The 27,285-nt window shown below is 36.9% G+C and overlaps 3 protein-coding genes across 3 annotated transcripts; 2 read left to right on the top strand and 1 right to left on the bottom strand.

The window, feature by feature from the left end:
- The first annotated feature begins 1,597 nt into the window (after positions 1-1,597).
- LOC130718584 (protein SMALL AUXIN UP-REGULATED RNA 12-like) lies at positions 1,598-2,216 on the top strand. Its single transcript, XM_057569192.1, has one exon. It carries the CDS (start codon positions 1,707-1,709, stop codon positions 2,076-2,078), a length of 372 nt encoding a protein of 123 aa, XP_057425175.1. The 5' UTR covers positions 1,598-1,706; the 3' UTR covers positions 2,079-2,216.
- Positions 2,217-10,601: 8,385 nt separating this feature from the next.
- Positions 10,602-13,499, top strand: LOC130720255 (two-component response regulator ORR22-like). The gene is made up of 6 exons (XM_057570882.1): positions 10,602-10,761; positions 10,904-11,056; positions 11,361-11,762; positions 11,935-12,011; positions 12,167-12,913; positions 13,098-13,499. Exons 1-6 carry the CDS (start codon positions 10,644-10,646, stop codon positions 13,197-13,199), a joined length of 1,599 nt encoding a protein of 532 aa, XP_057426865.1. The 5' UTR covers positions 10,602-10,643; the 3' UTR covers positions 13,200-13,499.
- A 3,716-nt stretch (positions 13,500-17,215) lies between these two features.
- Positions 17,216-21,614, bottom strand: LOC130716914 (adenosine kinase 2). Its single transcript, XM_057566954.1, has 12 exons — positions 21,432-21,614; positions 21,245-21,298; positions 20,054-20,100; positions 19,878-19,909; positions 19,698-19,799; positions 19,547-19,614; positions 19,338-19,414; positions 19,144-19,241; positions 18,988-19,058; positions 18,843-18,909; positions 18,570-18,753; positions 17,216-17,644 (listed from the first exon to the last, which is right to left on the bottom strand). The coding sequence occupies exons 1-12, from the start codon at positions 21,512-21,514 to the stop codon at positions 17,502-17,504; spliced, it is 1,026 nt and encodes a 341-aa protein (XP_057422937.1). The 5' UTR covers positions 21,515-21,614; the 3' UTR covers positions 17,216-17,501.
- Between the last annotated feature and the right edge of the window lie 5,671 nt (positions 21,615-27,285).

Below are 27,285 nucleotides of genomic sequence, written 5' to 3'. Positions count from 1 at the left end.
TTGTACGGCTAGTACCCTATTTAGTCCTTACTTAAACAATGCTTTAGCCAACATGTACTTCAAATTCAAGATATATAATTTAACACAAGTAGTGATCTAACATCAATCCAAATGGGAATACTAAATTCCAATCTAAATAAGTGCTTAGAAAAAGCTACTGAAATTGATAGAGACACAAGCATTAATACATTATATACAGACAAAGTTGCTAATTAATTGGTTCATACCCGCATATATAAAATTACTAATGACCAAGTAGCTCCATATCTCAAACCCATTAACACCAGCATGCACTATCTTGAATGCACTCAATCACACTATCATCATCATCTGATTCACTTTTTGGCACTAGATTTGTTCTTATGCCGACTTTTAATACTTTAAACCATTGAACCTTCAAATTCAATCCTAAAAGATAAAGCGTTGAACATACATGTTTCTGAAAAAATGAAATACCTTTAAAAGTATTTGAACGATTGAATTATAAGTCAAATTGGTCTCTCTATGTGACTAACTTGACCAACAATTAACACATTCACGTACTTTTAACAATATTTCTTTCTTCCAAAGCTGAACTTATACGGCCATGTAGAATTTTGGAGTTCAATCCACTTTAAACCGTACAAAATTTTCAACGTTTACTGCTAAAAAAAGTTGAATCCTCTCTTTGAATAAATAAAGTCCTCCAATATCTTTTTTATCCACCCCCATGTGTATATTTGAAATAAGTGCGTTTGCACTTTGTCCAAGAAACTTATCCCATCCCTCTTTTGATATCTTATCTTTTCCTCCCCAAAGTTGTGGGGTCTTAACGTTGAGAACTTCGAAAGAACAGTGACGAGAAGGACAGACCCCTTACTTCCTAGGAGGGGAGTCCTGTTAATTAATCAGTTATACATACATCATATTTTGTTTTGTATCTTAAAATCATTGCCATGCATGTTCGTACAGTTTCGTATCAATGCAACGATCTAAGCTAGCCTACAAGCTCCAAACTATAAATAACTGGCACAACTGAAATAATATATATGTTGAACTTGACCCCCATAATTATATAATTTTATCTTAACACACAGTTGAACCTCATAATTGAGCTAACTCTCTCGATTAGTTATTTTCTTTTTCATTCACAAGAATTGATCCTGAAATCTTACTTAAAGTGAATAAAAAATAAAGGTTACTAATGAGATGAAGACCTTTTGTCATCATTTGGTGTAATTTTTTCCGTTCCACCAATGAAATTATGTCATGCATATGAGTATGTCAATTATAGCATTTTAAGCGTGATTTTTAAATGATATGTCACAACTTACTTGGTGGGACAGAGAGTGAGATGTCAAACATGTACAAATGATTTCAATCCCTATCAGTAATGTCTTAGCACAGTTACTTTGCTCATGAATTAATTATGTTCAAGTCTAAAACATCAACATTATTGTGGAACTATCTCTTTTTTATTCACAAAACTCGAAAATGAGATTTTACTTAAAGAGAATGAATGAAGTGTTTAATAGCATAGAAGCTACCAATCATGTCCTACATTTAATGCTCTAGAGTACAGGTTCTTCCCATGCCACAATTATATATACCTTATCACTTTCCAAGTACTCATTGCACTTGCAACTCTCACTCCCTTTCTCCTTCATTTGCTCTCCCTATCTCTAATTCTCCATACCTCATAATACTTCTTAGAAGTGAGAACTACTATGAAGTCAAGATTTGTAAGAGGGTGCCTTAACAAGTGCAAGAAAATGGGAAGCAGAGTCAAAATCTGTGCTGCTTGTGAGAACTGCTGCAAATGGGCTTTGTGGTCTTCCCTGCATGAAAGCTGCTCCATCCCAAGTGATGTTCCAAAGGGACACATGGTTGTTTACGTTGGCGAGAACCGTGCGAGATATGTGATCAAGATTGCTTTGCTCCACCATCCGCTCTTCAGGGCCTTGCTGGATCAGGCTCAGGAAGAGTATGATTTCATTGCAGATTCAAAACTCTGCATTCCTTGCGATGAAAACCTCTTCATCAACGTCCTTCGCTGCACCGGCTCCCCGCAGAACCAAAGGGTGTGTCTGTGTTTGTGAGAATTAAATCACTTGTTGAGAGGTTTTCGTAATTATCATGCTATTGAAATTCTAACCATGCTGATATGTAGCTATATTATGTTGTAAGTAGATTGAGATATTCATCAATTCAAGAAGAGAGGGGATTCTGATCTTTTATTTTGCTTTTCTCAGTTTGAAGTTCGTAGATTAAGCAAAGCAAAGCCAATTTTCCACCAAGTTACTAAACTGGCGATACACAACAGATAATGCATTAATGACTAAATCTTCGTCTAACACATTTTCTATGCATTAGTGATTAAATCTTCACTCAATGGATGATTTTGTTTACTCCAGATTTTGGTTTATAAATTAATCTAAGGAAAAATCTGGCATGTATATAAAATTTCTCAAAGGATTCTTAAGTTTGGTGTTAAGGTTTTAACAAAGAACAAAGAGAATGTGTCTTACAGAAAGTTTAAAGTTAGAGGCTAAGGACTTAAGAAGTGTTGGACTCAAAAGGTAGCTGATGTTCAAGGAGAGTGTAGTGGTGGAGTGCAGTGATAGTATAGCCAAAAATACCTTAAAACAATAGAACTACCAGCACCTACTCTTATAAACCATTAATATCATTTTGAACTCATTCATGTGTGGGACTTCAACTTTGATCACTTCCCCTCAAATCTAACTTGAGTTGTCGAGTTACTTGCTCTGCCTGAACTTGTACTCAAGCAGAACAGTTGCGGGCTAGTGCTCCTTCTTAATTTGTGCGAGTCTTAGGGGCCATAGCTTTTGATTTTTAGTTGACAATTTACTTTTCTTATGAGCCCATTTTTCCTTTTTTTTTGGTTTTTTTTTTAACTCTTTTTTTTCTTGGATCATGGACCGTTGGGCAAGTGGGCTCTGATATCATTTGTTGGGTTTGGTGCGGGTAGGGTCCAAAAGATAATTGATGTTCGAGGAGAGTGTAGTGGTGGAGTGGAGTGATAGTTTAGCCCAAAATGCCTAAAAGCAATTGGACTAACAACACTCACTCTTATAAACCACTGATTTCATCTTGAACTCACCCATGTGTTCTTGAAAATATTTTTTCCGGCTAAACGTTGTAACTTAGTTGACATTCAGAAAAAAGTACATATTGAATAATGAGACTTCTCATTCATCAAGAAGTAAGATAACAAAAGATTTGTGCTCATAAGGTTACTATGGCTTTTCATTTGGTTCCCAAACACACCAATTGTTACATCACTTGTTGTTTCGCTTGATGGAGGTGACATTAGGGGGGAACCCAGGCGAGGCACCACGACAGGGTTTTTGCAAAGGAAAGGTGTTGTGGTAGGCCTTTTGTGGAGGAGGGGTGTTCTCAATAGCGAAGGGAGAAGTGTCGCAGCAACACGACGAGGAGTTTTTAGAGGATGAGTGTTCACTGAGACACGAGGGGTGGCAAAGGCGGAGGGTTAAGGAATGAGTGGGAGATCCTTGGGTGGGTTTTAAGAGAGTGGCGGAGGCGGGGCATCACGACGGCATGGGTGGCCGGTATGATCAAGGACGGACCTACGTCTAACACAAATGGGGCGATCGCCCCCTAGAATTAGAAAAACAGGTTCATATAGTACTAAAAAACTATGCATCCGTCCTGCAGCTAGTTAGTTACTCATGAGCCTTCCAATTCATTTTTATATGGTTATATTATGTCTAAGGACAATAAATATGAGAAAGCTGCCCCTACTAACTACTTACTTACATTATTTTTACTAATAGTAGAAGTTCAACCCTTAGATAAATGAGTTTTTAATACATTCACACTTACATTTTTTGCATCTTATTGTAACTTTTTTTTTTCATTTTTTTTTATCACATTATCTATCATATCCTACTATAGTACTACTCTTATATAGCATATTTCATACGTGAAAGTATAACTTAAGTGTGCACATATTATTTTTAAAAGAAAACAAAGACTTTGAAGTTTTGAGTTTTGACCATTGCTCTTTAATTTGATAAACCAAAGAAAAAATGAATCTTAAACCTCTTGAAATTGAAGAGGTTTTATATTTATTAATAGTGTGTTGGTGGAGGTTAGGGGTTTATTTTTGTAATAGATGCAATATTTTATATTTTAGTGCAATGTTTTTTTTATAGGCAAATGCTAGTGGTTAATTGTTAATAATTACACATGTTCCTCCTCAGGGTTCGTACCCTGGACCTCCATCTCCGACACCTATTTTAATACAGTGTAAACTATATTAGTTTTCATCTTGATAGTTACAGTGGACTTGTAAAATATTTTACAAGTCCTTTTTTCATTAAAGTTTGTTGTATTTGGTTTATGAGATATATGATATTTTGTCTAATAAATTTTATATGGAGTTGTTTAAATCACCTAAGGTTTATTTTGGGTAGAACCGTAGAAGCACTCTAACTTATGTGGTTCTAACGCTGTGTGTGGTACCAAGCCAGTTTTAGCAACCAGTCAACAGTTCCTTATTACGTGCGTGATACAGGAACCTGATCATGGTGAACGAGGTTGACGTGATCCTGGAGGGAGATGAGAACAAGGTGCTGGATGTTGGTGCCTTCGACGTCGACCCCGTGCTCGGTGAAGATGTGTGGCTGCTGGGCAAGGTCTTGACCAGTTCTCGGGTAAGCTTTGGCCCTTTCAGGAGCGTGATGCAAACACTATGGTCGTCGCGTAATTGCTTGGAGATCCGCCATGTTGGATCTAACCTTTTCTCTTTCAGATTTAAGAAAACCAAAGACAGAGACTTGGTGCTCAAGTCAGGCCCTTGGTTCTTCAACAGGCACATGGTAGTTCTCAACAAGTATGATGTGAGCATTAACCCAGGTCAGGTCCCTATGTCCTAAGTGCCTTTCTGGGTGCAAGTGCATGGCCTTCCCTTCACATACCGTACGGAAACAGTAGCAAAATCGCTGGCAAGAGGTTTTGATGGCTTCCTTGATTGGGACAAGCGTCGGGATGGAGAGGGCCTCCGCATCAGAGTATGGGTTAGCCTCAATAAACCCCTTCGTAAGGGGCAGATGGTGGTCGTGCCGGGGCGAGAACCGATCAAGGTGATCTTCAAGTACGAGAAACTCTATGATTTCTGTTTTCAGTGTGGCCATATTGACCACATTAACCGTGACTGTGGGCTGCCCAGGGCCGCTGCTGGTGAACCTCAAAGGTTCGGGGCATGGCTACGGGCTTCCGGAGGTAGAAAGAGTGGTGCTCAACAAAGGAACTTTTCCGAGGGGGTTGCAGCGGAAAATGGCAACCGCCAGCGACACCGTGCGCGCCAAGGTGATGTGCTTGGTGTTGTTGTGAACGTGAATCAAGAGCATGTGAATGAGGTGGGAAATAGGGATGCCGTGAAGGACAACAACGGCAAGGCACCACTTGTGGACGATGAGAATGGTGACGAGGACTGGTTTGATGAGAAACAAGAGGATGAGAATGGTGATACTTATGAAGATCTTTTGGGTGAGGAACATGAGCATGATGGAGGTAATATTAAAGGGCTGACTGTGCATGAGAGGGATGGTCAAAAGGATCCTTTGTTGAACCAGAGGAAGCGGTCAAGCGGGTCCTCTTCATCGCTTGGCGTACGTGACACGGGGATTTCCCCGCCTTTGAAGAGACAAAATTCAGTTGGATTGGGATTGGCGGCGACCGCGGAGCGGTCCTGCCCACCTCAATGAGGCTTTTGTCGTGGAACTGCCGCGGGCTTGGGAACCTGGAGGCAGTTAGGGCCTTGCATGGGCTCATCCACTCACAAGCTCCCGATATAGTCTTCCTCATGGAGACTTAGCTTTTCACTTTTGAGATGCAGAGGCATCGTGGGATGGGAGGACTCTCAAATATCTTTCCCGTCCAGTGTGGTCGAAACAGAGCAGGAGGCCTTTGTCTTTTATGGCGTTCAGAGGTGGAAGTAACAATAATTAATGCATCTTTACATCACATTTTATTTACTGTAGTCCATTCGGACCATGTGACTATGCCTATGCAGGTTTATGCTCTTTATGGTTTCCCCGAGTTGCATCTAAAGGATAGAACGTGGGAGATGATTCGTTCGGTTCGGCCCATGGCGCCGATACCGTGGCTTTGTATTGGAGATTTTAATGATATACTTTCCCCGTCTGACAAGCTTGGTGGTGACCCGCCTGATTTAGCGCGGTTACAGGTCGCTACCCAAGCTTGTGCAGATTGTGGGCTTCAGAGGGTGGATTTTTCTGGTCCCTCCTTCACGTGGACTAATAACAGGGTTGGGCCAGGTAGAGTGGATGAACGCTTGGATTATGCCTTAATTAATCAGGCATGGGTGAACTTATGGCCAGTTTCTTATGTGTCCCATTTAATCAGACATCAATCGGACCATAATCCAGTAGTTCTCCATTGTGGGTCAAGAAGGACTGAGACTCAGCGGCACAGAACGAGAATGTTTAGGTTTGAGGAGGTCTGGCTTGAAAGCGGAGAAGAGTGTGCAGAAATCATATCTGAGGGGTGGAGTAACACAAACCATTCCATACTCTCTCGGATTAATCTGGTTTGGTCGCTCTCTTGATTCTTGGGGGCGGGAAAAGTATGGGGAATTACCTAAGAGGATCAAGGAAGCAAGAGCATTTTTGCAAAGGTTACAAGAGGATGTTCAAACTGAGCAAGTGGTGAGGGCTACTAGAGAAGCAGAGAAAAATTTGGATGTTTTGCTAAAGCAGGAAGAGATAGTGTGGAGCCAGCGTTCGCGGGCTAACTGGTTAAAGCATGGTGATAGGAACACAAAATTTTTCCATTCCAAAGCGACCCAAAGACGGAAGAGGAACCTGATTGAGGAGATTCAGGATGACAACGGGAGAAAGTTTGTGCGTGATGCAGACATTGCTAGAGTCCTTACAAGTTACTTCCAGGAAATTTTTGCGACTTGTAACCCAACTGGGATTGAGGAGGTGGCGACACTGGTTGATGGCAGAGTCACTGATGCCCATAGGAGGATTTTGTCGACCCCCTTTACAAGGGAGGATGTGGAGGAGGCTCTATTTCAGATGCACCCAACCAAGGCTCCAGGTTTAGATGGCTTCCCGTCCCTCTTCTACCAAAAGTTTTGGCCCATTGTTGGGGATGATATTTCAGAGTTCTGCCTACAAGTGCTTTAGGGAGATATCTCACCAGGTATGGTTAATCAAACTTTAATTGTTCTTATACCAAAGGTTAAAAAAGCAGTGTTTGCAAATCAATATAGGCCTATCAGTTTGTGCAATGTGATCTTTAAGATTATTTCTAAAACCATTGCCAATCGTATGAAATTGATTTTGCATGACCTAATTAGTGAAGCTCAGAGTGCTTTTGTCCCAGGCAGATTAATAACAGATAATGCGTTCATTGCCTTCGAATGCTTTCACTATATGAAGAAACGAATTTCAGGTCGCAGTGGCATGATGGCTCTCAAGCTTGATATGTCAAAAGCGTACGATAGGGTAGAGTAGCCCTTTTTGAGAAGTGTTCTCACTCACATGGGTTTCCCAGTTCATTGGGTTAATTTAGTTATGAATTGTGTCACTACAGTTAATTTTGTAGTTATGTTGAACGGGAATCCGCAACCGACTTTCGCACCCCATCGGGGTTTGCGACAAGGGGACCCTCTCTCCCCTTACTTATTTATCCTTTGTGGTGAAGCTTTTTCTGCTTTGATCCAGAAATCTATTTCAACATCTGCTTTGCATGGAATTAAAATTGCTCGTTCTGCACCTGTAATTTCCCATCTTTTGTTTGCAGATGATAGTGTTCTTTTTGCTCGGGCTACGGTTCAGGAAGCAGAGTGCATAAAAAACATTCTGGCCACCTATGAACGTGCATCTGGGCAAAAAATTAATTTAGAGAAGTCTATGTTATCAGTTAGCCGAAATGTGTCAGAGAACTGTTTTGTTGATTTACAACTTTTGTTGGGAGTTAAGGCTGTGGATAGCTATGACAAGTATCTAGGTTTACCCACTATCATTGGGAAATCGAAGACTCAAATTTTCAGGTTTGTGAAAGAACGAGTGTGGAAAAACTTGAAGGGTTGGAAAGAGCAAACTCTCTCTCGAGCTGGAAGAGAGGTGTTGATAAAATCTGTGGCGCAAGCAATTCCATCGTATGTTATGTCATGTTTTGTTTTACCTGATGGGTTGTGCGATGAGATTGAGAGCATGATTTCCAGGTTCTACTGGGATGGAGACGCCTCCAAGCGTGGTATTCACTGGGTTAAATGGAAAACTATGTGCCAGCCCAAACATGTTGGGGGTCTTGGCTTTAGGGATTTCAAATCCTTTAATTTGGCCCTTGTGGCTAAGAATTGGTGGCGTATTTACAATTACCCTGATTCCCTTCTTGGTAAGGTGTTCAAAAGTGTTTATTTCTCCTCCGGTAGGATGGAGTGTGCTAAGAAAGGGTACAGACCGAGCTATGCATGGAGTAGCATATTAAAAACCTCAGCTATGATTCAGAAGGGTAGTTGTTGGAGGATTGGGGAGGGCTCTCGGGTTCGAATTTGGGAGGATAATTGGCTTGCTAATGGTCCCCCAGTTAATTTTCGACAGGATGTGGTTGATGAACTAGGCCTAACCAAGGTTGCGGATCTCATGCTTTTAGGTAACAGGGGTTGGAATGTTCCTTTGATTGAGTGGACTTTTTGTCCAGCTACAGCTTCTCGGATTATGTCTGTCCCTCTCCCTCGCCAGCCTGAGTCAGATCAGCTCTTCTGGTTAGGGACTGCGGATGGTTTGTACTCAGTTAAAACAGGTTATGAGTTTCTTCAAGAGGTGGTAGCCCAGGATTCTCCCTCGTCTTCTCTCTCTCGTGGGCTTGATCAAACGCTTTGGAAGCGGTTTTGGAAAGCACCCTCTATGCCCAGGGTTAGGGAGGTATCTTGGCGTGTGTGTACAGGTGCCCTTCCGGTGCGAACAAAGCTTCGCCAGAGAGGTGTTGATGTTGATTCTAGCTGTCTGTTGTGCGGTCTTGAGGATGAAACGGTGGATCATCAGTTTCTTGGTTGCAATATTACTAGAGGTTGCTGGTTTGCTAGTCCCATGGGTGTTCGCGTGGACCCAGGCTTGAAGATGGTGGATTTCTTGACTATGGTGATCCGAGACATGGATCTCGAGGTGGTGGCATGCGTGCAACGTTTTTTGTTTGCCATTTGGGAGGCTAGGAACAAGCACATTTTTGAGGAAAAGTTGTTTTGCATTGCGGGGGTGCTGGATCGTGCAGCTAGCTTGGTAAGCCAATCAACTCTACCTTTCACACTGGCCGCATCACATGAGAGGGACAACTTGAAGAGGTGGCGGAGACCGGCGGAGAACGTGGTCAAAGTGAATGTGGACGCAGCCGTTGGACAGGATAGGTTTGCGGGTTTTGGTCTTGTTGCTAGAGACCATGCAGGTGAGGTTCTCGCAGCTGCAGCAAAGTACCCCACAATGGTGCTTTCTCCTACAGTAGCGGAGGCCCTTAGTTTGCGGTGGGCGATGGATTTAGCTATTCAGCTGGGGTTCAGGAGAGTGCAGTTTGAGACTGATTGTTTGCTCTTACAACAGGCTTGGAAGAAAGTTTCTGGAAACTCTTATTTATTTTCCATTATTAAGGATTGTCATAAGTTAGTGGTGTTTTTTGATCATGTTGATCTTACCTTTGTGCGTAGGGAAGGAAACTCTTGTGCTGACTACCTTGCTAGGAACGCCTCTTCTTACCCAGACTCTGTTTGGATTGAGGAGGGGCCCCCGGGGTTGTCTAGTCTTTTGAGGGATGATGTATTGGCTTCTATGCCGAACTTGCTTTGATTTAATGTTATTTGGTTGTTGATTTCAAAAAAAAAAAAAAAAATTTTATTATGTGATTTTAGAAGGTTTATCATATAAAAGAAGCGTGTTTTAGAAAGTTCTAGTCACACTCACGCTGTCACGCATATCAAAATATCATCGGATTACCTAAAATTAGAGTTATTTTATCTAACATTTACCTTATGCGATTTAAACAATCTCATTTTATACAATTGACAATAATATAAACTATTAAAATTTTTATTAGCATAGCTAAATTTTCGCCCCACAATTAAATTTCTTGATACGACAGGGGTTTGTTTCAATGGAAAAGATGATGGAGGAAGAGAGACCTTAGTTAGGGAGAAGATTTTTGTTTTTTGGGAATAAAGCAATATAATTTTTTTGGAAACAAATTGATTTGGTTTTTTCTTCTTGAAAATAAAACTAACGGTTAAAAAATAATTGTGACCTAAACTAAGGGTTATAAAACTAATCATTCATTACCACTTTCACTATTCACTATGCATTTCAGCGCGAGCGAGAGCACAACGGTCGTTTTTTATTTTCCCGGAAAATTTCTTCTTTTCCCGGAAAATTCAATCTTCCCTTTCCTTCTTGGTATGTATGTTTCTTTCTCACTCAACAAACACAACACACTGTCACTTTCTATTCTTCTTTTCTTCCATCAATTTCACTGGCATTCTTCTTCCTTACAAATCTTTTCTTGATTCTTGTTTCCCTCTCTTTAGGGTTTTGGTTCCAGACCCATTAAACAGAGAATCAAAAAGGTTCAAACTTTGACCCTTTTGCAAGACAATCACAATGGTGGGTGATGATCACAGAGACCAGTTTCCTATTGGAATGCACGTTCTTGCTGTTGATGATGATCCAACGTGCCTCATGATTTTGGAGGCTATGCTCCGGAAGTGTCAATATAAGGGTATCTTTTTTCTACTTGCTTTTGCAAAATTTTCTTCAATTCAATTACTTTTAGAATTGTTATTTCTTGTTCTTGATTTTGGTAGTATGAAATTTTTCTCTTTCTGTATGATACTTAATTATTTGAGTAATGGATTTTGCAGTTACTGCAACTGATAATGCAATAACAGCACTGCAGCAGTTGAGAGAAAACAAAGACAAGTTTGACCTGGTAATCACCGATGTCCATATGCCTGAAATTGATGGATTCAAGTTTCTTGAGCTTGTGGGACTTATAATCGACATACCTGTTATACGTAAGTCATAATCTTATATCAATTTCAATTTTTATTTTTTTCACTTTCATCTATACCATTGATTATTGATTAATAGTGATGCTTATGAATAAAGTTAGATAGTTAATATATTTTAGATGGTTAATATATCACACCACTGATTTTAGATACTTATGGTCATTATGCGTTTGGTTTTGATTTTGGTCAAGCTTCAGAATTGATTGATAAATATGAAACTTTGGTGTGTGCAACTGAATAGTAAGTTTAAGAAGATTTCCTTGAGGTTTTGATTTTGATTTCATTTGGTTATGATGTTTTATTTCAGTGTTGTCTGTAAATGGCGACTCGAATATGGTGATGAAGGGAATTACTCACGGCGCTTGTCATTATATGCTGAAACCTGTTAGAGTTGAGGAGCTAAAGACCATTTGGCAGCATGTAATCAGGAACAGGAAAATTGGCTCGAAGGAAAAGGAAGGGACCAAAACCAGCAGCAACCATGAGACACTTAATTATAGCGACAATGGTCAAGGGTCCGCAGCCACACCAAATTCAGATCAAAATGGAAAGTCATCCAAGAAAAGAAAGTATCAAGATTTCGATGACGTGGAGCATGAGAATGGTACTGATAGTGGGGACTCATCAGCTCCGAAGAAGCCTCGAGTTGTCTGGTCTGGGGAGCTACACCAAAAATTTCTTGCTGCTGTCAATCAGTTAGGCATTGACAGTATGTTCTTCACTCTGTCTTCAATCAGTTTTTGTTTCCTCTTATTTTTTGTCAACCTATTATGAATATGATAACATGATAGCAATCCAACATTGAGAATGTTATATGATAATTTTTTTATGCCATGCGATAAAGAGTTTCATTGCTGAACTGTGTGTTATTTCTGTTGCAGAGGCTGTCCCTAAAAAAGTTCTTAAAATGATGGATGTTGAAAACCTTACAAGGGAGAATGTGGCCAGCCATCTGCAGGTAATTTTCTTATTTTTCCTGCTATAGAGTTTGTTCGGATGCGAACCAAATAGCACTTATAAATTAGAGCTTTACTAGTGCTTTTTATAGTAGATAAGCTCTAATATGACCTGAGCCTTTTAATTCATACATGGAACCTTCTTTGTTTTTTGCAGAAATATAGACTTTATCTGAAAAGAATTAGCTCTATGGCGAACCAACAAGCTAATCCGATACTGGGTTCCGTTTCTCGGAAAAATGCTTTCGGATCCAGATTAAACACTCCTGCCACTCATTCTTCAAGAACTCTTCAGGTTGATCAATTTCAACACAGCAAGGGCGTTAGTCATATTCCAAACCAGAACAATACCTTCATGTTGGAAGAAAATCAAAGACCTAGTGAGTTGAGTATCTCAAACAATGACTTAGAAGATAATTCCCAAGACAAACAAACGGGAAGAGTTTCAACTTCATTAGCCCCTCAAGATTCACAATTCTCTCTCCCTCTGCTGGATAATGACAGGTCAAATGATGTTTGCTCAACTGAGTATCTTGCGAATGAATGTTTTGGACCGGCTTCTGTGTCTTGTACAGATAACATGACTCCTGTACCCTGGAACATAAGCTGTAATGCTCCATTTGAAGGGTGGGATAATCATAATCAGAATAGCACTTACCATTCTCATGTTAGTGGTGACTCAATAGGCTCTATGATTCCTGCGAATGGTGATCCAGTAAACTCAGCCTTCAATTTTTGCGATCCCTTGCAAATGAACCATGATGAGATCATTGAATTAACTGAAGAGTGCTCAATTAAACCACATCAGCTACATGTAATGGACCAGCAGAGGTATCAAAACAGTAGCATCTGTAATTGTCTTGGTTCCCCTGAAGACTTGGACAGTGCAATGATGATGAAACTGGTAATAAGGTCTAACTGATTTTTAATTTTTCCTATCAATATTCCTGCTTTGAACTTGATTCACATTCTCTAGCTGGAATCAAAGCATATGTTTTAATTGCACTAGTAATGGTCTTTTTACTTGCATATCAGACATCTTAACAGTACTACAGTATTTCTGACTTGTTATTTTGGGACTCTGTCAGGTTGAAGAAGAGACAGACATCATGTTAAATCTAGAAGATATGATTGACTTCACTGGTATAATTGACCTCACTCCTTTTCTGGACTCTTCAACTGGAAACTAAATATTGCAACAATTATTCTGGCGATACACCTGGGTGACAGCAAATTTGGTCAGCCGTATATATATGGACCGTGTCCTCCTTGTTGATGAATTTCGTATTATGACAAGTACTCTTCCATTTACATTGTTTATACTTTATAGCAAGGCCTTTCTCAATTCTGAAAATGCATTGTTCATGGGCCAGTGGCGCATTATGGATTTGATCATGTTTATTTGTTAGCATCAATTATAGAACCTTCATGGGCTAGTAGCGCATTATGGAGTTCCATGAATGAATTGTGAAAATGCATTGTAGTTAACTGACATAAAGAAGCAGTTTTGCAGCATTAGAGGCAAATCAGTAATTCATTGATTTATTGCACTATAATCTACTTTTCTACATGGGTGTTTTAGTAAAATTTCATATTATTTTCGAAAGATTCAATCCTAACCGTCCATAACTTTGTTGCAAGTTTTTTTTAATACTACTTTTGTTGGAAGTTGCAATGCTTCTTCAGGTTTGCTTTAACCAAAACGTTTCCAATTTGTTACTCTTCTTTAATCTTGCGAGTTAAAAAAAATCATTACATTAATAAATTATGAAAGTGGGGGATTGGGGTTTTATTGGACAACAGCATAAGGGGTAACTAAAGAACAACACCTAAGTTTTATTCTTAACTACTTTTTACCACCTTCATTCCTCAGTAAGTAAAGTTTCAAAGGCTCCTTACTAAAGGTTCAAAGGTTCAGAAAGTCTAGAAATACACATGTTGAAAAAATGTAATTCCATTTTGTTTTTTTTTTTGGAAGTTAAAGAGAAACTTTATTCAAATAAAAATATTTTGGGAACAGGACCCTCCCAAAATGAGCCTCTTAATATCACCCTCCACATCCACTGTGTAATCCGTCCCCAGCCAAGAAACCAAAAGCCACGCACACCCCACCAGTACAAGCCAATCCAATGGCACTAATGTCAATTAAAACATCATGCTACATGTAATAATAAGGTCAATTAAAACATCATGCTACAGGTCTTTTATCACTTTCATAATTTCTTGCACTTCTTTTCTCTCATCATGGACTTCTTATAACTCATTCTTCCATGTGTCATTTCCCTTTTTTTTTCTTTTTCCAAAAGCTTACTTCAACAGCAATCTCACTTGGTGAGGTATTGTTGCAAGCTCCAACATATCCCCTTATTCCATTTGATGTCTTTTGGCTCTAGTGATTCCTCCGATGGTTGTTTTGAAACAAAAATCACAATTTACAAATTTTTTATCATTCAGATCTTTCGAGCTATTCCACTATAATGATAAGTCAAGGTTTTCACCATTGGGCTTAAACAATGCACAATGAGAAATTGAAGCATGTATTAAAGGGTTGTATTGAGATTCTTGTTGAGTGAGAATTGTCATTATGAAGTTGAACAATGAGAGATAAAATAAATGAAACAAAGGAAGGAGACACTTAGGCGTTCCTCTAATAAATAGAATCAATTTTATATAGGACAAATAATGTGTTGATACAACTTAAACTTTTGATTTAATGTGATAGTAAATCCTCAATTTTTCTTAACACTTTTGAAAAATTGAGGAATTGAGGATCTACTATCACTTAAGAGCAAAAAACAAACAAATAAAACAAACGAGTTGAGATAACACGTTAAAATAAATAGCACTGTAACGGCGTAACACTTATGCGCTCCACAATTCAAGGACGACAACCAATCTCGTTCTATGCTTACTAGCACTTAACACAAACATTTATTTTATAAGCTTATTAGATAATTTTATTAAAATAAGCACAAGAGTTTATAAATATAAATAGATATAAAAATGTATTCACATGCTTATTTTCAAAGCCTATCAAAATATAGTCAAATTAGCAGGTCATAAATTATTTTCGTAAGTTAAACTAAACATCTACCAAAATGCTTATTCTATAAGATAAATCTAAATAATCTCTTCCATACACACCAAACGAAACTGGCATATGGAATTTCGAATACCAAATAAGCACAAGACTCACTTGCTAATTTCAAGTAAAATGCGAAAATGTGCAAGATTATTTATTAGAGAATTATTAAAATTAAATACACAACCGCCCATCTCTGTCATGGTAATTCAGCCAAAATTATAAAATATCTTTTACAATTTAGAATCAATTTTCCTTCTTAAGCTTTTGATTTACTCAATATTTTAAACATCAGACTACTAATTAAACAGGTGACGTTACCGATTGAAAATTTTCTTATGAACCAATACAAAATACTATATGAAAAAGCAAGTGTAATCCAATATTAAATTGCACGAAATTATCACATCATGCTATAAGATGAAAAATAATTAAAAAATATGTAAACCTTTTTAACTTGATATTATTTGATTAAAAAATGTATTATAAAAAATGAATCCTCAGTAATTATTAGCGGAACACAATAAGTCTTTATAACAGTTGATCAGTAGTAATAGATAGTCAAAAAAAAAACTGTGGTGGTAATAATAGTAGGTTAATTAATTAAGTGGCATGCCTTGACTTTTAAATGAGGTTGCCTCCTTCACCCTTGAGCTTTTGCTCATATTTACATAAATCAAAACAATACATTCCAAAATTTGCCATTATAGTGGCTAAAGACCAATAGCGTTCAACACCAGCTAAGGCCGAGGCAAAGGCAGGGTTAGGGAGAAAGTTGGCGAGTAAGAGAGTGAGAAGGCGTAAAGACAAAGACGACCTATAATTCATCAAAGGTAGCGTTTGTCTGGCTAACACTAACACCCAGATATAACATTCATTAAATATTAGCGTCGGTTGTGAGGACTCTAAAACATAGTCCAGGCTGATTTTAAATTAACATGATTCAGGTCAACGCTACCTTGGTCGGTGACTTTAGCGCCAACCCACCCACGGCTTATGATCGACGGGTGGTCTTTAATTACCATCCATCATGAAATTGAGATCAAAGGCAAAGGGAAGCATCTAAACCATTTTTTTCTTTGTTTCCAAGTCATTAGAATCAAACACTTTAGTTGGATCAGCTTCCGAGCTCATGAGACTTAGAATTTCCTTACTCCGTATAACAACTCATACAAAAGGAAAAATATTTTCTTTGAGAAGGAGTATTATCGAGTAGAGCTAGCATCGAAGATAGTTCACCTCTAGAAAATTCCTAGTACCAAGAAGTAGACATTCCCGTTGTAAGTATTGCAAGACCATTATGAATATAATTAGGTCTTTTTTCCCCATACAAGTTGGTTGGTGGAAGAGGAGAGAGATCTTTTGCAGCTTCTTGTTGAGGCCATCAAAGTTAAAGATACATTCTTCAGTCTTCCCAACTTAATTGAAGGCTAGTTCTTTGAGGTCGTGGCCACCATAGGTAAAACAAAAGGAGCTTTGGATGCTTCCTCGGCTTGATACTTGTTTTCAACCTGCATTTTTTCCTCGTTTCAATTAGTATGGAGACCAACATGTTAGAAGTGCTACTCCTTCACATTCCTACCAAGACTCAAGGATCTGGGTGCCCTTCTCAATTGACTCTCAACATCAACCAAAAACCCAAGCCAAGAAAGGCTATCAAATGACGTCTGAGTGAGGCAGCTTCGAGTCCTTGTCAATGATGTGGTTGAGGTCTGCCATTTTTATGCATATTTCAACCATGCCAAATCATGTTGTTCTAGTGGAGTGAAGGAGAAGGAGGTGTGGGAATAGGAGAGCCCATTACGAATGGAGGAGGGAAGGGTAATTTTGTAATTGTGCCTGTGCAATTGTAACTGTTCAAATATTAGACCATTAAATCAATGGTGCACAGTGAGTGTAGAGCAGTTTAAGCTCTCTAATTTAGAAGGCTGTGCTTCCTTCTATTTATTACTTAAATGCTAATTTTAAAATTCATTATTATTTTTCATGACATCTATTACACTATACAATCACTTTTTGATCAACCAGAGAGGGCAGCAATCAAGAGGACATGTAAAAGTTTTTCTTTTTAAAATCTCACAGTACCAAAAATATTGAAGTTGCAACCAAAAAAGAAAAAAGAAGTGATAACAAACAGCAAAATTAGATATGCTCTCATAAGAGAGTACTTCTCATAGGATTACAAATACATCCATAACAAGTAACAAAAAGACCTAAAAAACAAACAGCAAAACAAGAAATGAATCCCAGATAGGAGGAATTCAAAAGCATAAGAACTTATTTCAGTTTTGTCTCCCCCTGCACTTCTCATCTGATTATCCCCAGCCGAGGGATTTAAAAATCTCAAACCAGTAAGAGTGCTACTTTCAGAATGCAATTAAAATCGTTCTCAATGATCAAAATTTATCAATCATTCAAAATCAGGCTTCTCCGGGTATGTGCAGCCAGACCTTTGGATGACAACATTTGCTGCATAACATCCAGCTCTCACGCATTCTTTAATAGGCTTCTCCCTAACCAACTGTGCAAGAAATCCTCCAACAAATGCATCTCCTACAAAGACAAAAGAAGAAAAGAACACCACCATTGTATCATGTTTCCACAAACATTTTGAATGAACAAAGTTGGCATCTTGTTAGCCACTTGCAGGCCTATCCCCAGTAATGCCCCGAGATAATAAATAACATCATGGCTTTTCCATGCATTTTATGAACACACATAATTGACTATCATGAATGGAAAGTTTCCTAATTACACACTCAACTACATACATTGTTAGGAATTGCATCATAGAGAAATATAAAGGAACACAAACATAACACAAGAATTTCATGTGGAAAACTCCAAAATAAGAAAAACCACGATCAATGTCTATACCAACTAGAGAATTATATGAAAGTTTTTACATCATAGATTTTTCTCTCAACCACCACACAACCCCAAAATTTACTCACTCCCCACCAAACCAAATATTTAAACAACTGGCAACACTCTAAGATATAAGAGAAAGCACCCGTTTGGATGCAAACCAATGAGCACTTATGGAAGCTTATTTACTGCATTTTCAGTAGGTAAGCTCCAATGAGCTCATATCCAAACAGGCTCAAAGAACAAAGTCAGATACAAGTTCGAAATGTTTTCAACTAATGCTACATCTTATCTCGGAAGAAGAAAAATGAATTAAGGAGTTCGCTCATTATAAGCAAGCCTCAATTACTATGCAGGACTAAGCATACATGGTTTTCACTAGGCATGGTTACTGCACGCTTTGAAAATTTTGCCACACAAGTGACTTTACGTGTTTCCAATTAGCAAATAGTGACTACGGGGTTTATGCCAACACACATAACTTCCACGTATTTTATGAGCACTTAAATTATGATAAATTGACCTTGAATAGAAAATTTTATGCCTTATAAACTCAACTCCATATATAACTTTGTGCCACTTTTATCTACCGAAAGCATTAGGAATGTACCTGCTCCATTTGTGTCAACCAATTTCTCTTTAGGCAATAGTATTACAGGGAACAATGTGACTTTTCCATCCTCAGCAACACACACAGGATCTGCACCTTGTGTGATAACAGTAATCCTTTTGTGTGTTCCTGATGCCTTTGGCCATTGGGATATCTTTAAGGCAATCTCCTCAACATTATCAGTCTAGTCAAAAGAAAAAGAATCAATATACTTGACAAATAAAAATTAAAAACCAAAACTATAACCTGAAGATCTACTAAGAAATTATTTACCTCCCAGCCATGAACTTTAGAAAATGTTCTTGCTTCAGTCTCATTCCCAAAAACAAAGTCCATATACCTGAATCCAGAATGGACATCCTTAAGATCAATGTGTAAAATTTAATTAATTTGAATTTGACAGAGAACGAATCCTTACGGCAGAGCTTTCTCCTGTGCATCCTTGAAGAACTCACAGATAAAGGGAGCAGAGAGGTTCATTGTGAAGATCTGCATACAGGAATAAAATACTTAACCACTTAAGTATCAGAAACCTTAAAGTAAATGGGAATAAGGTATTCTAATCAATTCTAACCTTGTTATTTGCAGCTGCATGTTCAGCGACTAATTGTATGGATTCTGGAGAAACAGTGAGGAAAAAGCCAGCAATGTAGAAATATTTGGCCTTTTCAACTATTTACAAAAAAAAAACAGTGAACAAATTTCAGTCATCTAGATTATTCAGATATAATGACATAGAAAGAAGTCCTGAATAGATCAATAAAGTACCCAATGCCCAGTTCTCTGGTTTCTTCAAATGCTCAGACTTGTAGCAATTTGCAGCAGCTAAGTTGGCAATAAGTGACCTATGTTCAGATGTAAACAAATCAAAGCTTCAAATGATTGTTTTAGAATTTAGGAACAACATACCATATTAATTATTTTCAGCACTCTAATTATTAAAATAAAAAATCATAAGGAGAGCTTTAGCGTCTGACCTTTCACCACCAACCACACAAACAGCACAAGTTCCAGTAGGTGTGTTTTCATCTTCATAATAGTGAACCTGATTGTTGAATGAATAAGTTAGCTTCAGAAACTGGATTCCAAGAACTTAGAAAGAATACAAAAGTACATAATTAAGCTTACGTTTACACCAGCAAGTTTGGAGTTTTTTGTCATCTCCTCACCATATTTGTCCTTTCCTATGCAACCCATGTAACTTGTGGCACCAGGGACTTGAAGCAACCACTATAAGAGGCAGATATAATATGATAAGCTAATTTCACAACTAAGATTCAGCTCACAACCGATAAGAAATGTAGATACCTGAGCAATCTTGATTGAATTCTGAGTAGCACCTGCCAATATTAAAATTACAGAAGTCAAAATGAGATGCGCAGATCCACTATTTTCCCTTTCTTCTGTTAGCTTATTCATGATATTTACATAGTAAAGCAATAATCAGTAATGTGAAACCAAATAATTCAGGTCTGGTGTTTTACCTCCAGCAATGTACTCCACATTAAATTTGGCAGACATCTCATCATACCTGAGATGATAGTAAGATCATATGAATTCACAAAATATGGTGGCTTTCAAGAAAACATAACACAAATTTAAATACTAGATCAAAATGAATAGTGTGGAGAAACACCTACATATCTTCCCAAAACTAGTGGGATGTCCAACCAACTATGACATCAAGTTCTTAATTTGAAAACAAATTGTTATACATGCATACACATGCATTTGGGTTAGGAGTCTAGTTGCTATATAAGGTAGTATACACTATGTAATTGGTATGTTGATGAATGATATGTCCTATGTTTCCTCTATTCTCTATGTTCTCCTTCCCTTTTCCCTCTCTTTCTAGTTCTTGTCCTATCAAAAATCCAAAAGTATGCAAATTAAGTACTTAGAGCCCATTTGTTTGAACTTATTCTACAAAACAAATCACTTAATTCCAGAAAAAAATTTAAATATGTTCAACTTTATTAAGAGAGTTGGAATCAGGAAATAGAATAATCAGATCTCCAGTTATTTTAAGGAGTTACTTCAAGAAGCTTTGTTTATTTGGTTGTACCAAGGTATCCCACAGTCGGCAGCCATGAGACTAATCACCTCGCTCTGAGTAGCGTTTATAAATGTTGTAATTATCATAGTAGTCAATCGCGGATCGCATCGCGGCCTGTCGCGGATGACCCCCTAAAATGAAATCCTATACAAGGGATGGCCGCTATTGACCGCGAATAGTGGGATTTTGTGGCCGCGGTCCCGTCGCGGCAAGGGTCCGCTACGCTACGCCGCTATCGCGCGCATGGTAATTATAGCTACCTTGTTACAAGATATATAATTGTAACCAAACAAAAACATCTTTTGTTTTAAGTATACATTTATCACATAATCCTAAAATTCCTTACGGTTTTTCTAGTTTAAACAAACCAACGTTAAGTAAAAGTGATACCTAACACTTGCAATTCTCCGTTATAATATTATAGACAATAAAAAGACAACATCAAATCAATCAAAAAAAACACAACATCAAAACTAGCACGTTTACGCAACCCTGAAACAACCAAAACAAATCCCCAAATCTCATGTTTCGAGACAACAAGCTTCGATAGTTCATACTAGAATGAAACAAAATCAAATCCAGTAACATTCGATTAGGCACAAAACAAACAAGGTCTTACATAGATTTGTGCTTATCCTCAGCGAGAATCGCATTGTTCAGCTTGATATCATACCTGTAACACAAAATCAGAATCAGAAAGCATTAGATCTGATGCATCTGAAGAATCAGGAACACACTCAAAATTACAGTGATGGTGATACGCATTTGGGGGAAAAATAGATGAAAATGAAGAGCGAGAAACGTACTTTTGCAGGAACTCGTCATCGACGACAGCAGAGATATCGAGGAGAGGATTACCCATGCCGAGAAGAACGCCTTCCAACTCCATTGTTGATGCGAGAGAGAAAACGGAGGAAAACGATGAGAGAGTGAAGTAGGTGTTGTGAAAGAGATGCAGATCTACTCAACAAACAAAAGGCTTCATTTTATAAGCGCTTTCGGAATTTTTTTTCATTGTTTTTTATTGGTATTTTTTTTTTTGAAAGGTATAATAATATATGTGTGGTCCTCAAAAAAAAAAAAAAACATTCAAACTATTTCACATTTATATTTTTATTAATATACTTTTCATTATTGGTTAATCTTTAGATTAAATTTATATGCAAAAATGTTACACGTCAATTCAATCATATCACTCCATTTTTTCATCTTAAATGTTTTTTATATTTAAGTTCAATTATAACACGACAAATCGATGAATTTGAATGACTATATATAACATTTTTTTTTACACTGTTAGTACATAGTAATTAAACTCTAATTTTTATTAATTTGGTTTTCTTCTCTTATAATTAAATAACTTTTAAAATTATAAGAGAATATTGTTAATATTTTCATGGTGGTCAAAGTTGATCTTACGTCATGGATTAATTCTTTTTTTCAAAAGTAAAATTATATTAATAAAAATAATATTGGCAAAAATATACACCCCTCATTAGAAGGGATAAAAAATCAGCAACCCAACCAGGAAAAGCCCCAAAACCCCGAAGCACCCTCCACAACCACCCCAAAGACAAATGGACCAGCTTATGTAGAATACACAACAAAAGTTGAGATTGAATAAATTTAAGATTTGATGCAGATTATTAATATTTCCATTGCAATCAAACTTTACATAGTATTTAGTTGGAGAGAAGTGGATAGGAGGAAAGAAGTTTTTCATAACTTAACATGTTTTGTTTAGTTTTTAGGGAAATGGAAAAAGAATTTTTGGGTCAAAACTCCTCATAACTTTTTTCATCACAGGTCCCATAATCCTCTCCTTAAGAGTGTCTTTAACAAATTATGTGATGCTTATGGTCTTAAAATAAAATTTGCAAGGTCTGAGGCAATAGCTTCGTTGTATGTGAAAGTGGTTTTTCAAGGAGAGGATTGTGGTTGTTACATTCATACCTTTTACTCCTAATATAGGTAAGTACTTGGAAGTCTTCAAGACCATATTAGAGATGAGGACTTTGCTGTCGTTGTTGATCGAGTGGCCACAAGGTTAATGTCTTGTAAGAGTAACTTGTTGAATAAACCTACTCGCGTCACTTGGGCTAAGTAGGTTATGTCCATTATTCCTATTTATGTCATGAAATTGAATTGGCTCCTTCAATCTATTTGTCATCAAAATGATAGCGTCGCACACTGTCTTATATGGAGTAGTGCTACCTGTTTGGGTATTTCTTTAAATGCTTGGGATAAGATGACGCGTCCTAGAAAGAATGGGGCCTTGGGCTTCAAAGCAAGGATAAACAATGTTGCTTTTTTTGGCAAACACTTATGGAGTTTGATTTAGTGGGTTGATAAGTTTTGGGTGCAGATCATGACTTCTAAAGATGTTAAGGGAAGAGATTTGTTGACTTGTGTGGACAATACGAGCTCTCCTCTCTGAAAATTAGTTTCGAAAGTTAGTAAATATTGTAGGATGGTTTTAGTTTTCGGTTTGGCCGGATGGATCATATTTCTGGTATTCTAATTTGTCTCTTTGTGGCCCTTTGTGTGAGAAGATTTCATATATTAATATCAATGATTCACATGTTATGTTGAGGGATGTTTTCACCTCTTGTCATTTTGATATTTCTCAGTTGTTCACATCCTCTTGATCGGTCTCATTTCTTATCTCAGTTCCAACAAGTTATTTTTTATGATGATAACCCTAATTGTCTTGCTTGGAGTCATTGTTTGGATGGTTAGTATATGCCAAAGGTAGGTTATAACCGGTTTATAGACAAGAAGCAAAATCGTGTGCCCGATTATGTTCAATGGTCTTGGGGGTGGAAGCTTTTCATGCCTGAGTATATTCACTTCTTCATTTGCCAAGTTGCTCATGATGTTGTGCCCACATTTTCTCTCTTGGCTCATCGCAAGATAACTCTTTCCGATTCTTGCAAAATACATCCTACAGCTTTAGAGACACTTTTGCATTGTATTGGCGACTACAGTATTGCAAAACAGGTTGGGCGCACTATTGATTTCGTTTTGCCACAACAGTTCTTTTCACAAGCTCTTTTTCGCGACTAAATGAGTTTATTCCATGGCTTGGGCTTGTTGTCATGTTAGCTATTGCGTGGTCAGTTTGGAAGCATCGATGCCGGTGGTCAGTTTGGAAGCATCGATGCCGGTTTTATTTGGTTCTGCATCGCATTTTTCCTGATGCGCATGCGCTGTGGACTTTAATTGCGAAGGTGTTTCCTTCTTTTGTCCCATTTTAGGTGGAGTGTTGGGTTCACGGACAACCACCTCGAGTGGATTTTGTTATGCTTAATACTGACGACAATTATTTACGCAGTCTAGGGTTGTCGGGCTTTGGTGGTACGGTGAGATATGGGGATGGCGTTTGGATTCTTGAATATGCAGGTAACAGTGGTGCAATTGATAGTCTCTACATGCTGAGTTGTTAGCCATTCTTCATGGGTTGGATTTTTTGACAACACGATTTTAGGCAAATTGAACTTTTTTTTTCCTGATTAAGCTTGTTTTGGGCCTTCAAAACGATGTTCATCTAGAGTTTCACCATTATGCATATATTCTCAATTAATACAATTAAGAAGTCTCTTCAGGGTGATTGGGTCATATTTTTCCATCATTTGCATCGTGAAGGTAATCCTATTACAGTTTTTTGGCTAAGTTTGGTGCCTCTTCTTTGTCTTTGTTGACGGTTTATGACATTTCTCTAAATGGTATTTCCCCTTTATTGTTGACAAATTCCTTACTCCTTAGGTAGAATGTTCCTTAGGCTGCAGTTATTTTCTCTTATGGTAAAAAAAATTCACGTGTATTTGTTTTGATGAACCGGTTGTCTCTCATGATAAACCAGTTAAGGTTTAGAAACACACACATAAAAACTTGTAGAAAAGATTTAAGATTTTGGTGTGTTAAATCTTAAATCATTTTTTAAAACCAATTAAGGTCTAAAAACACACACGCAAAAACTCGTAGAAAAGATTTAAGATTTTGGTGTGTTAAATCTTAATTTTTTTTTGTTACATCAGAATAATAAATTACACTTTCCATGGATCATTGGACCTTCCCCTAATCCATAAGTCACACAACTCCTACCAATTCAACTATCATTCAACGACAAATCTTAAATCTTTTAACATCGAATATATATCTTTTGACATCGAATAGATTTATATTTTTAATTTAAAACAAGCACTATGATAATTGTGGTTGATTATGATATTTGTTTTACGGTATTCTTTGGGTTCAAGCCCTTACCAACTAATGCATGTGTTTGGTGGTTCATTAAATATTTATTAAAAATAAATTATAATATGTCAAGATTTTTATTTTAGAATAAAATCATATTTTAATCTCTAATAAATACATCATTTGTTCATGTAGACATTTAAAAAAAATTAACGATTAAATTCTTACAGCAAAAATAATCTTTTTTCCCCTTCTAACTCATTTATTATATCGTTTTTTTTAACATTCTTATAAATGGATGAAGGGAAAAAAACTGATCAATTTAAATTTTAATAATTTAATTAATAAATTTATTCTTTTTTTTGAAAATAATAAATTTATAAATTTATTCTTAAATGACTAAATTAAGTACACTACCACTATACCCTTCATGGTCTACAAAATAAAAATTAAATAATTTAAAAAGGTACTATATCAGAATTTTAAAATAAATGGAGTCATCATGAAATAATTTCTGGAAAATGTACTTTTGGGGGTCCGCCACCCTCACCAGCCACCGTTCACCAACCCTGATGGTGGGGCCCGCATCTGGAAAGTGGAAAAAATTGTGGCACACCTCACCACCACAACATCTAAATCAAATCTAACGGTCACTATTTTCTGCCATTGTTTTGTTTTTTCATACCTTGACCACCAAAGTCCAATAATACCAAACATTATAAATATAAACACGTTGATTTGTATTTAACTATTTATTTTTTTTCTTTGGGTAAAAGGAAAAGTTAGAATTAAACTAGTACTTTGTAATAAACAATTGCCACAAACGTCAAGTTAAAATGTTACTATAGACTCAGAATTTGTTTAATCAAAGAGGAGGTTGAAAATGTTATTATTATCATTTTAATAATAATAATAATAATAATAATAATAATAATAATAATAATAACTAGCTTACCACTTACCAGTACCGACATGGATTTGTCCAATGAGCCAGGACTTGTGGGCTTGGTGGGCCTTGGGCTTCTGTAAGAGTAATAAATCAGAAGAACACAGCAAAGGATGACATAGGGCGTTGCTGACCCAGCATTTGCCCAATACTTGGAACTGATAGACAAGATAAAATTCCCCAGATCTTCATAATTACTTCCAGCAAGAAAATATTTATAAAGCATTTCTACCAGTTGGTTCATTCTTCATTCTTTTTCAACAAAGAAGAACTTCTAGATAAGATGAGTGTTTCTCTGAAATCTTTCAGCGCAGAAACCAACATAAAAGATGTTGTTATATAGTTTGTGAAAGGTAATCAAGGCTCAAGCATTATGATTCTTGGCTTGGCAGAGAGGTGAATAAAAGAAATCCATTGTTTTATATATGGATTGATGCCCATAAGATTACAAGTACTTTGGTGGGGCTGTTAATAAAGCAAAAGATGATATTCTACTCCATAAACATGTCATGTGGGAATCCCTTTAGCAATGAAAAATATACCTTCTAAAATGCTCATTTTCGTCACTGTTCTACACATACTAATATATGTGAGTTCATTATTTATCAAATTCACCTCATCCTCATAAGTTGTGGAATAGATGTTAGCTCACCTGTTCCTTAACCATGAGTCGATCTTCATCCAAAGAATTGGAACACATTTCATGGTCGGTCGTTTATTACTTAGTGTCAGTAATCGCGGCAAGAGATTAGTCATTGTTGTAGGTGATGGATATCCTGAGCTTACAAAATTCTAAAACTCAGATAGATAAAATTGACAAAAATTTTAACTAGTGGCGAACTAAATTATAAAAGTAATTTTTGCATACTAATTTGAAAAAACAAATCAACAAAAAACCCAAATAAATTTTTTTTCCCTAAGATGCACTGCATATTAACAAATGTATATCGCTCTCTAAATAAGAATAAGAAGAAGGTGGAAGATACCCCCTTCCACAAGTGTATTTCATTCTTGCTCCATAAATTCATTTTTTATATTTATACATTCTCTTTCAAATATTTTAAACATTTTTATTAGGTTTCATTGTAAATTAGGTTTGATTGCACTTGTAGTTCTACTAGTTTGGACTATAAGTGATTTTTGTATTATTTTTTTCGAGTTAACCATGTCCTCTACATTCAAGATTTAGTAAATTTTAGTCTCATTTCCAGTTGTAACAAAAAAAAAAAAGTAAATTTAGTCTTTCTGTTGATTTCTAGGTACATAAAATCCTCAAATGCGTGTTTTATGCTCAAATAATTTGGTCTTATGATTGATTGGTGACAAGGAATAGCTTTTAAAGTCTAAAATTTTGTATATAAAATGTTTAAAGAGGAGAAATTTGATATTATTTTTAATATAGAATAAAATTTCATATTTTAATTTGTGAACTTTAAGTGTAAGAATGTCTAAAATAATGGGTATGATCTGAAAAAAAAAATGTCAAAATCACCCAAGAAAACTTTACCCGGCATCAA

The sequence above is a fragment of the Lotus japonicus genome, chromosome 5 (genome assembly GCF_012489685.1).
Source record: "Lotus japonicus ecotype B-129 chromosome 5, LjGifu_v1.2".
In the NCBI taxonomy this organism is placed as follows: domain Eukaryota; kingdom Viridiplantae; phylum Streptophyta; class Magnoliopsida; order Fabales; family Fabaceae; genus Lotus; species Lotus japonicus.
The sequence above is the reverse complement of the archived record's forward strand: the minus strand, read 5'-3'. Positions and strand labels throughout refer to the sequence as shown.